Here is an 11147-nt window from a genome sequence, read left to right as displayed (position 1 = left end):
CTTAATTCCCTTGCTTAGTGGCATGGGTGATAAGGACCAACTTGCTTTAGAGCGCCCCAAAAGTATATGCGGGCAGGGCGCCCTGTCCTTCAGCGTTCCTATTTTAACCAAACCGGACCTCCGGGCGGGAGGGGGCAGTTCAATTTGTAAGTCCCCTGACTGCTTTTAACAGGCGTTTGGAAAGGCTAACACAAGAACTGTCGACCTTGAAAGGGGAAATTCCCAGTGGGAATTTATGCATCTGTAGCTAGTTACAGAAAAAGGTAAAAAGTAAACCATTATCTGGGGTGTTTTTGGCTTCAGAAAGAAATCCCCGAGTACAGAGCGAAGCCGGTGAGGCCAGGTTCTCTGCCAACTCAGGGTGCATTCAGGTGCGGACTCGCCTTCACCAGAAATCGCTGCTTTGGTCCCACCGCCCTTCCCGGCCAGGTTCTGGGGTAGAGGTCGTTCCTGCTCATTTGGCGACACTGGAAGACACTGGGTGACCACAACAGTGTGTCGGGCCCAGCGCAGTGTTGGCAGTAGGGGTTCAAGGGCTTCAGAGTTCGAGTCTCTCTGGGGCCCATATCGCTAACCGGGGATTTTGGATCAAGTTGCCCACCCGGTGCCCCTCGCCTTGCCCTGCTGCGCCCGGCGTCCCCACGCCTGTCTCCAGTGGTTGCATCCGCACAGTGTCGTTCCTCTTTGGACGAAGGTCTCCCACGAGTTGGCACCTGGTGGGCCCACGAAGATAGGCGCAAAAGAAGGAAGGAAAGGAGGTGGGTGGGCGGAGTGGAGATGTGGTCTCCGGATCGGTCCTCGTGACCCACGGCACTGCTTGTCAGGGCCTTGACCCGGGGCTCGGGAGGTCCTCCCCAGGCGCCTACAGGCACCGACTCTTCCACTAGGAGACGAGTCACGACGCATCCACCTCACCAAAGCGAGGGGCTCCCCGGCAAACCCTCCCCGGCTCTTCCTCCTCAACCCGCACCCAGACACTGAGAGGTCAGGCTCGGCCCGCGGGGTAAGGTCGGGACCCCCGGTCGACCGCCCTGGCCTGCGGCCCTTCTCCCAGCTCTTCAGGGCCCCGTCGCTGGTTTCCAGGGTCGACCGGCCACGACTCGGTAGATCCCACCCACCACGTGACATTGCCCAGAGGCGGGAGGGTGGGGTCCCTCCTGGCTGGGTTCGGCTGCAGACCCTTTCCACCTAGAGGCTCCCCCCAAGTTCCTAACGCCTCCCCACTCCCCGGGATCGCTCTTTTCCGACCCATCGGCCAGCCGTGGCTGGCCCCGGTTCTGCGCGACTTGCGGTCTCGGCCAAGCCCTCCATCCCTCGGGGTTGAGGCCCCCCCAGGGCAGCGACCCGCCCCGAGTTCGGAGGGGCAGCACCGGCAGGGCGCTGTTCTCCCCCCGGCCCGCGACCTCAGGGAACGGCTTCTTTCGCTCGCGCACCCGAACTCCGCGGGCGGTGCGTCCGGGGCTGCCCCCGCCTTAAGCGGCCCGGGCCGGGGCAGACTCGGTCCCGGAGGCTGGGCTCCCCGAGAGGTGACGAAACGGGCTCTGCGCTTCGGCAGCGGCGAGAGGGAAATGCCCCCACTCCGGCCCCGGGGCCTGGAGCCCTCGGCGGGGGCGAGTCCCAGGGGCTGGTTGTTTTGCAAGTTGGAAGCGGGCTCGGCCCTCAGCGTCCCCTGACCCCACTCCGCCCCGGTCCGCCGGGGCCGGGAGAGGGCGGGGCGGGGCCGCTCGTCGCCCCAGACGCCGGCTTTCGGCTTCTGTGGTTGCTGCTTCGGATTCTCCCGCGCGAGCCTTTGGCGTCTCCGGGCCAAGCCGCGGGGTTACGGTCCCCGCGGTCCAGCGAGGCCCGGCTGCGCTCCGAACTCTCGCCAGGGACGCGCCCCGCCCGCGGAGCCTCTGCCCCGCCCGCCGCCGCCCGCGCCCGCTCGGAAAGCCCCCGCGGCTCCTCCCACCCCCAGGGGCTTTTCTCCAGTCTCCAGAGACTTCTCCCGAGCGCAGCCGCCTGGCGCTGGTTTCCGCCGGGCTGGAGCGCGCGGGCCACTGCTTTTCAGGGGACGCCCGGGGCGAGGGACGGTGACCTCGGTACGCGTCCCGCGTCCGCGTTTTCCGGCCCGCGCGGGGACCCCCGGCCCGCGCCCCGGCCGCCAGCATGGTGCTGCTGGCCGGGCCCGGGCCGGAGGGCGGCGGGGCGCGCTGCTTGTCCCCGCAGCCGCCGACCGCACCCCGGGGCGCGGAGACCGGGGACGACCCTGCGGACTACGAGGAATACGAGGACTTCTCGAGTCTGGCCGACACCCGCAGCATCGCTTCGGACGATTCCTTCTACCCTCCTGAAGGCGAGGACGAGTGCAGCGAGGTGAGCTCGGACAGCGCCTCGGAGGGCTTCCCGGAGGCGGCCACCTTCCTGCGCGCCGCCTGCGCCAACGACGTGGGGCTGCTGCAGGCGCTGGTGCGGCGGGGCCCGCGCGTCGAGGAGGTGCAGGAGACCGACCGCAACGGCCGGGTAAGCGGGCGACCCCGCAGGGCTGTGCCCTCTTGGCTCGGTACCCTCTTTCGCCCCGGCACGCCCCAGGTCCCGGCCCAGGCCGGCCCCGCGGTGACCCCGGCCAGAGCGCCTTTTGCTCTCGGTCCGCGCTGGAGGCTCGTGCTGGGCGGGTTCGCTCTGCCGAAAGTGGCGCGCGACGGGAGACGCTGTCACCCCGCTTCCTAGGGCATCCACCGCCCGACCTCGCCCCGAGCTCCCTGAATTGGCCCTGGAGGCCGGCGCTGGAATCTTGAGTGGACTCTGTGGGGCCTCTTCAGCCTTTTCCCCATCTGATCGCTACCTTTCCTCGGGAACCTGGGAGGCGACCGTGAGCCCTCGCCTGCAGGGGACAACCCCTCCTGACCAGCCCCTTTTGCCCTCTCTGCCCTCTCTCGGGTCTTGCCCCCAAACGCTGTTGTCAGGTCCGTTCCTCCCGGGGCCACCAGGATTTGGAAGCGGCAGTTCCTTTCTTTGCACAGACAGACTATTCTTTCCTACCGCTGTTCTTGGTCATGATCTGCCCTGGTCACCGCCAGGGGCCAAGGCCCAGCAGCCCCCACTTCCGGCTAGGCAGGGCCCTAGGGGAGCAGCCACACACACCTGGATCGGGCAGGTGGGGTTGGAGGGAAGGAGGCACAGAGTACCCGTTAATTATGCCAAGGTGTTGACATCTACAAATGTTTAGAAAAAAGTTGGCTTGAGACGACAGGAGAAGGACTGGCTGTGGAACAGAAGCCACCCCGCACTTCCACAGAGAAACTGCAGGGTGACCATGCTGGTCATGTCCCCATTAACCTCCGCTGGGTGGACAAATAGTAGTGTGTTCTCGCTTGATTTTCATATCCCCAGACTAGCAAAGCAGGGGTGCAGGTGCCTCTGGGAGCCTGCAGCTGACGGAAAAGACGCCATTCGATTTTGGGACCCAGGTGACTCTGTCTTTGGCCTATGTTGGGGCACAGGGGGCAAGGTGGGTGGCCCCTTTGTGTCTGGGTGGGCTTTACAAACATGGGAAGCAGCAGTATCACTTTTGTTTGTGCTGATCTGACACCACAGTTGTCAGGCAGGGAGAACTAAGGAGGGGACCCAAGGTGGGTTCCCAAGGCCAGCACCACCCCAGTGGCCTGTAGTCGCGTCACTGTTTGGTTCTGGAGGGGGATGCTGCAGCCTCCCCCTTCTGCCCCAGGTAGCTGTGAGTCCCTCCCGAGGCTCAGGTGGCAGTTTTTCTGGCTCTACTTTCAGTTTCACCTAGTGGGAGTTCCCACGCTCAGATGCTCGTCTCTCCTCCCTGAAGCCAGTGCCATGGCCAGAGTTCAGGTAGGGTAGGTCCCCTCTCTGTGGTCCCACTGGGCTCAGCCTCCGCTCTTAGCTGCCACAGGGCTCAGCTTTACTAGGTCTCCTTTAGTGTGGGGGGCGGGGGGGGAAATGGAAGTTTGAAAACAGCTGAGAAAAGTGACAAGAATGTAAACAGGTCCTAGGGGGCTTAGGCTATACAGAGGGTCCTGGGACCCCTTTGGAAGCCCCTATCTCGGGGAGTGTAGGGGCGGGGAAGGGGGGCTCCAGCCTCCCAGCATCTCTGCCTCAGTTTCTTCCCCTGTAAATAGGGTTGCCGACGGCCAGTGCCTCCTGGGTTGAAAGCACAGGACCTCATCCTGCTCATGGAGCTCTGAGAAGCAGACACAAGGCTGTTTAGGGGCTTGTCCCATTTCTCACTCCCCCCCCCCCCCACCTTTGCTCACCTTCCAGCTTGGCTTGGTGAAAGCTTTCTCTGCTTTTCTTTTCTCTGGACTGTGAAGGTGGAAACTCATAACGCTTGTTTCTTTGCTTTGAGTCTCCTCTGTACCCCATCAGATAATGACGGGGACCCAACGGTGAGGGCCCTGGGCTCTTTAATCTCCCATCAGAAGGAGCGGGGCCCTGTGCTGTGCTGTTCAGGGGAGAAGGCAGGCGCTTCCCTTCTCCACATTCGCTTCATGGTGCTGTTGGTTACACAGCCTCTGTCTCCCTGAGAAGCTGCCGAAAGGATCCAGTGTGGCAAGGTCCAATGCCCAGACCCATGGAAGACGGGCAGAGCCACGGCAGAAGTGTTCCCTGAGACTGACTGGTGCGGGGGGTGCTTCAGGGGGCTCGGGTGAATCCAGCAGCCCCTGCCTTTGAGCATCTTGGCCCATTAGTGAGAGAGGAACTTGAGAGGGAGCCAGAGCTTCCCGTGGAGGCTGGGTATGAGAGGGGCCTCCAGAGACATGCAGGGTGGGGACAGTCCTGAAGGCCCTGTGAGAGCTGAAGAGGGCATGGACAAGGGCACGGAGGACATTCCAGTCGGGCAGGTGGAGCTGAGGGGGTGGTGGCAGCTGCAGCGTGGTCGGTCCTGTGTGGTGTGAGAGGAGGGGATGTGGAAAGCAAGGCCAGAGAGGCTCGCCTGACCAGGTTGAGTGGGGCGTGGTAGTGCAGGCCTGTGATCCCAGGGACTTGGGGGATCCCAAGTTCAAGGCCAGTCCTGGCAACTTAGTGATGGGCTGGAGACGGAGCTCCGTGGTAGCGTTCTTCCCCGGCTTGTACAAGACCCTGGGTTCAATCTCCAGCCCTGGAAATAAGAAGAAAAAACAGGGAATTGGGAACCAAACTGGTTCCAGCACGTCAGTGGCCCAACGTGGGGCTGTGGTGTCGCATGGCTTGCCTCTTAGGGCCGCAGGTTTCCGTTTTAAGGGTTCCATCTTTAGGAGTCCTCTTCCATTTCCCCCCATCTAAGCCAACAAGGCCTGGGAGCTAGTTACAGGCAGTCCAGGTGCACAGACAGTGAGGGCTGAGACTCAAGATAGGATGGTGAGTTGAGAGAGCGGGTGACATTGGAGCAAGGACAGAGAAGGTCTATGAAAAAGAGCCTTGAGGTAGATGGAAGTGGCAGTGCAAAGGCCCTGAGGGAGAAACCTCGCTGTGGCCTGGTCTGCAAGTTCATCAGGAGTAGTGACCCAAGAGCTTGGGGAGTAGAGGGGTAATCACATTAATGGCAGAGGGGCAGCTCCAAAGAGCCAGCTTCCCGGGGGTGTGTGTGTGGGGGGGTTCTAAAGGCTTCTTCACTTTGCTGGTGTGTTGAGTGGTGTTCTGCCTGTGCCAACAGGCATTCCATTAGGCTCGGGTGACCGAGGATCAGATGTTTTTGTTTAAGAAAACGTGTTCTTTCCTGCCTCCTGAGATGAGTAGAATATGGGATGTGGCTCAGCACACTGTTTTCCTTCTAGAATATTTATTGCTCTAAAAGGATTGTGTGATTTAATATGCAACAAGTGGATGTGTGTCAGGTGATTCGCTGACAGCTTGCAGTGCGGCTCCCACCGACTTCAGGGCTTAGGATTATTGTGGTGCCTCTGACATGGGGACAGTGGAAGTGGCCATAATTCTTTTTCTTAATTCTTGTCCTCCTTGTATTACCACTCGAGAGTCTCTTCTACAGCCATGGTGGCCCCTTAGGTGGCAATGAAAATGGAGGAGGTGTTTGTGCTGTTTTAATTGTCACAGGAGGACACTTTGCATGGCAGACAGCTCCTGAACCAAATTAGGCCCAATCATGCTGACTTTGAAACACGGCACTGCTCTCTGGGTGGCGTTCTGTGCCTGCAGGTTTAAATGACAAGCCCTTAGTCCCTTCGGTTCTATTAGCAGAGCAAAGCCAGACACCCAGGATGGGCGTCTCCTTTCCTCAGGGGCCTCCATTCAAGTTCTGCAGATTCATAGCTGTGATCAGATTTTATCTTGAAATATACTTGAGAAATTTGTCTTGCTGTCACTCATTGTTCGAGTGCTCCAAACAGATTTATAAACTGTGGAATCACCTGCCCTAAGACGAGGCTTACATTATTGCAGCCCATGGGCAGCCCTCCGCCCTCACAGGCCTGGCACTCACAGCCTGCATGAGCATGGAAACAGGGTAATTACTCCCATTCTTGCTGGTTACTATAGAAAGTAGACAGGCCTCATGTCTCCCCATGTGTACTGGGGTCCAGTGGGCACTAAAAGTTTGCTGTTTGGGAACATATGTCCCTGTTGTAATTGTTGCATCCTCAAATTTTGAGGTGCAGAAAAGCCGGTGACAAGGGAGATTGGAGTAGAATTCTAGACTTACAGCCCCAGGGACTGGAACAGAAGTGAGTCAGTTTCGGTGGCCTGGGAAGACTTGGGCCTGTGGCAGGCAGTTAACAGATGTCTACCACTTCCTCCTTACTGACCATGGTGGGCTGCTTCAGGTCCAGCAGCAGTAGAGAGACCTGTGTGCTTCTCATACAGGTGTGTCATTTATCTGTGGCCACAGTAGTGCTGCATATGTTAGTCAGCCTGTTGTTACTGTAATGAAATACCTGAGATAATTAACTCATAAGGAGAAGAAGTTTATTTTGGCTCACTGTTTTGGAGCTTCCAGTCCAAAATTGGGTAAACCCATTGCATTGGGCCTCACCAATTTGCGTCTGGTGGGGGTGCCAGGTGCCACGTTCGGGAGAACGTTGGTGGAGCACAGTGCTTACCACTAGAGGCAGGAAGCAAAACAGAAGAGGAAGAGACCAGGGGCTTGCAATTTCAACCTGTCCTCCTCTTTTCCCCCAGCACTGGGAATTGAACCCGGAGCCTTGCAAACTGACTTTACATCCCAAATACTTTTTTAAAATTTTATTTTAAAACAGGATTTTATTGCGTTGCCCAGGCTGGCCTCAACTTTACTATCCTCCTGTCTCTGCATCTGAGTAGTTGGGATTACAGGTGTGCACCACTGTACCTGGCTTGGAATCCCTTGGAGGGAACATCTTCAATGACCTCAGGACCTCCTGCCAGGCCCCGCCCCTTAAAGTCTCCACCACCTCCTAATAGCACCACCCTGAGAACCCAAACTTTAACACGTGGACCTTTGAGGGACACACAACTATGAAAGCCCACGGGGGTGTGCCACAGAGACCATTTTGCCAAGGTGGCGCAGCCCAGCTGATCCAGGCTGGATTTCTGATTAGTCTGCAGTCAGCTGGTGGTCAGCCGCAGATGGCAGGGCCAGGTCGGTCTCGGCCGGGGTGACTCATCTCTGCTCCACGTGGCCTCTCAGGTCCCAGCAGGCCGGCCCCCTGCTGTTTCTCCATGGGTGGGGCAGAGTTCCAGAAGTCAGCGGACCTCAGGAGGCTCCCGCTTGGCTCAGGTTCAATGTCACATTGGCTGACGCTAGTCTGGAGGTCACACCTAAATTTAAGCAGGAGGAGTGTGACCCCTCCTCTCAAGGGGAGGAGCTGCCCGTGGCAGACAGAGGGAGGAGGAAGGGGGCCATTTTTACAACCCGTCTAGAGAGGTGAGGGTGAGGGGTGGCTAGGGACACCTTGGGCGCTCGCTCACCCATGGTGCATCTCCATGAGCTGGTGGCCTTTGTTCTTAGCTCTTGAGCTGGTTGTGTGTGTGTGTGTGTGCGCGCGCGCGCGCGCGTGTGTGTGTGTGTGTGTGTGTGTGTGCATGGGGCTGATCGCTGGAGCTCTTGGCGAGGAGGGGTGTGAACTCACAGTGGCTTCTGAGGGAGGCTCACGCAGCTTGCCCGCCCTTGGGAGCCGAGATGTGGGTGGGCTGTCCTGGTTAAGGGGTGAAGCGACGGGTTCCTGGAGGGGCATAGGTGTCCCCGTGACTGAGCCAGCGAGGTGGTCTGTGTGCAAAACCCACCATCCCTGCAGCACCGTGGTCCCACCTGCTGTCCAGGAGCCTGCTGGACCTGCACCCCACGGTAGACTCTGGAATGCCGCCAGGGGAGGGGTGAGCTGGCGTCCCTGCTGGCCTGAGGCCCCTGCCGTTCCGTGGACGCGACTGTGGCGATGGTATCTTCTCTGCTCCAGGAGGCCTCCAGCTCAGATGTGGAATCGCTGCCGTCACGTTGACAGTGCTCAAAAGGATGAGAACTCCACTCCATCTGGCAGGCCCTGCTGATGTCTTCACCAAGGTGAGGCCTGACTCTTAGTGATGGCGTAGGGTTGGAACTAGAGCCAACTGGTGGCAAATCCAAGGAGATTCCCGGGAACGAACTCGCTTCTGTTTGAAAAGGATGTGACGAACTCAACCTGAGTGTTTATTTAAACTTTCTGTTTGCTGTGAAAAACGTCAGCCAGGGACTCCAGTCGTGGAAGTAACACCAGGAGTCGCAGATTCAGCATCCCCAGCATCAGCCCCGCAAGGCCACTGTCGTTTTGAGGGGAAAGGCTACACTGAATGGCAAGGAGTGTGTCTGTTTCAGAAATTTAGGACCTTTGTCCCAAGATTAGAGCTGGAAGGGATTTTGGAGTCTTGTGTTAACTTCATCTCTGGACAAAATGTCTGAGATGATCAAATTGATAAGGGAAAAGGTTCATTTTAGCTCATGATTGCAGCAGTTTCTGGCTGTTGCTCGCTCGACCGCGTTGCTTTGGGCCTGTTCACAGGACATCATGGCGGGAGCACGTGGTGGAAGAGGACTGTTCACCTCCTGGCACATCAGGAAGTAAAGAGAGGGGGACAGCTGGGGCCAGTTCCAGTGTCCCATTCAGGGGCCTGCCCTGTGACCCGGCTTCCTTCCTGGGCTCCACCTGCAAAAGACTCTACTACCTTGGGAGTGTCCTGGGCTGGGGTCAAGTTTTTAGCACCTGGACCTTTGGCGCCACTAGAGATCCAAACTTCAGCATGTCATAACCCCTCCGTTTCGTAGTTGGCAGAGTGGGGCTCAGGGTAGAGAGAGAGGGGTGGGGCAGGGCTGGGTCCAGACCTAGCTTTGAGGCTGCTGGTGAAGGGTCTGACCCCCTCAGGGCCTCTCCCTGGGGTTCCTCAGCTTCCCATCTTCACCTCCTGCCTGTAGGAGGAATGGGATTGCTAGGGGGCAATCGGTGTTGGGGTTTTTCTGTTTTGTTTTTTGATACTGGGGATTGAAACCACTGAGCCACATCATCCCCAGCCCTTTTTAAAATTTTGTTTAGAGTCAGGGTCTCACTGAGTTGCTTAGCACCTCATTAAATTGCTGAGGCTGGCTTTGAATTCATGATCCTCCTGCCTCAGCCTCCCAGGCTGCTGGGATTACAGGTGGGTGCCACTGCACCTGGCTGTTGGGTGGTTTTGAACATCTTATTTAACTGACGTCCGTCATAAACTTCAAGCTCCCACGAGATCTCCAGGTCTGTAATCCCCTAAATGATTTTAGGATTATTCAAACTTCATGTTTCTTTCTTGGTCGGTCTGTTATGATAACTTTTATTTTCTAGGAAACTGCCCCATTACATCTAAGTTTATCATTATAAAGCTGTAGAGTTTTTTTTTTTTTTAATCTTTGTAATAACTGTATTATACACTGGTCCCCCCACCCCTTCTTTTAATGGTTCAGTAATGGGGACCAGACTCAGGGGCATTCTAACACTGAGCTGCATCCCCAGGTCTTTTATGTTTTATTTTGAGATGGAGTCTTACTAAGTTGCTTAAGTTCTTTCCAAGTTGCTGAGGCTACTACCTTAGGAGTGTCCTTGCAATCCTCCTGCCTCAGCCTCCCAAGTAGCTGGGATTATAGGTATGGGCCACCACACCTGGATCCTGTATTTAAAAATTTGTGCTGTTACTCTTTTTCATGACAAATATTATAAAAGCAATCTACTTTATTATTATTTTCTGATAATCAACTTTTGCTCTTGATCTGTAATCTTTACTTTTTCACCAATTTCTACTATTTCTTTTTACTATAGCCTGGTGATTTTCCATCAAGTATCACTTTTACTTTTCCCCATAAATTTTGCTATGTGGTATTTTTAGTACTGTTCTCTTCTAATTTACATTATGATTTCTTTTTCTTTTTAACCTAAGTCATTTAGAATCGTGCTTAAATTTTTAAAAATGTATCTTTATGCTTTATTTAGAAGAAAAACTTTTAACCTAGTTTGGGGAGCACGGTCTGTATGATACCACTTCTTTGTAATATCTCTAATTTTTCTTTTTAAGTTTCTCGAGACTGGCTTTCCAGCCTATGGAGCCAGTAACTAGAAATCACAACCATGGGGCATTCTAAAATTGCTCTAAGTCAAAACAATTCCATATGTAAACCAATATGTAATTTCATTTAATTCAAAGAAGAATGTAGAGCAGTTGTAAAATTGGACAGAGAGAGTGTGTTTCATTCAAGAGGGCTGGGAAGTAATTCATTGAGACAGCGGGTGGAGAGCTGGTGGGTCTGCATGCTCCTGTGCCCGTGAGATTACGAGGGCAAGGTGGGTTGCATGGGAGCTGCAGAGACCTGCGTAGCCTGGGGAACAGGATGTCCTTCCTCACTCTGCCCGGAGAGAGAGGCCACAGTGGCTCCTGCTTGTAGATCTTAGGTGGTCAGATTTTAAGACGAAGCAGGACCTTAAGAATCCCTGATGTCTTTATAACGTGTGTACATAAAATGTTTTGTAAGAGGTGGTTTTAAGGAGTGTTCCCGAACTGAAGAACATTTTTCTTCTCTCTACTAAAGTCAGAGGTGCAGAAATTAAGGTAGAAGTGAACTCCCACGTGACAGGTGGCTCAGTGGCAAAACTGGATTGGAGTGGTGAGATTTGAAAGCAGTTTCCAAGTATCAGAGAAATAAATGTATGCTTCCAAAGGCATGTTTATGTCAGATCTGCATAAGC

At 55.8% G+C, this 11147-nt stretch overlaps 1 protein-coding gene across 6 annotated transcripts in view; it reads left to right on the top strand.

Moving 5' to 3' along the window:
* Positions 1-1986: 1986 nt before the first annotated feature.
* The window catches only part of Ankrd33b (ankyrin repeat domain 33B), a 75013-nt gene continuing 65852 nt past the window's right edge, over positions 1987-11147 (top strand). For 5 of the 6 annotated variants that reach the window (XM_076857465.2, XM_076857468.2, XM_076857471.2 and 2 more), the window contains exon 1: positions 1987-2499. In XM_076857465.2, the coding sequence (XP_076713580.2) occupies positions 2146-2499 (354 nt within the window). In that variant the 5' untranslated portion in view covers positions 1987-2145. The remainder of the gene's footprint in view (positions 2500-11147) is intronic. The other variant, XM_076857467.2, reaches the window with a different exon arrangement.

This window comes from Callospermophilus lateralis, chromosome 5, assembly GCF_048772815.1.
Source record: "Callospermophilus lateralis isolate mCalLat2 chromosome 5, mCalLat2.hap1, whole genome shotgun sequence".
NCBI lineage: Eukaryota > Metazoa > Chordata > Mammalia > Rodentia > Sciuridae > Callospermophilus > Callospermophilus lateralis.
The sequence above is the reverse complement of the archived record's forward strand: the minus strand, read 5'-3'. Positions and strand labels throughout refer to the sequence as shown.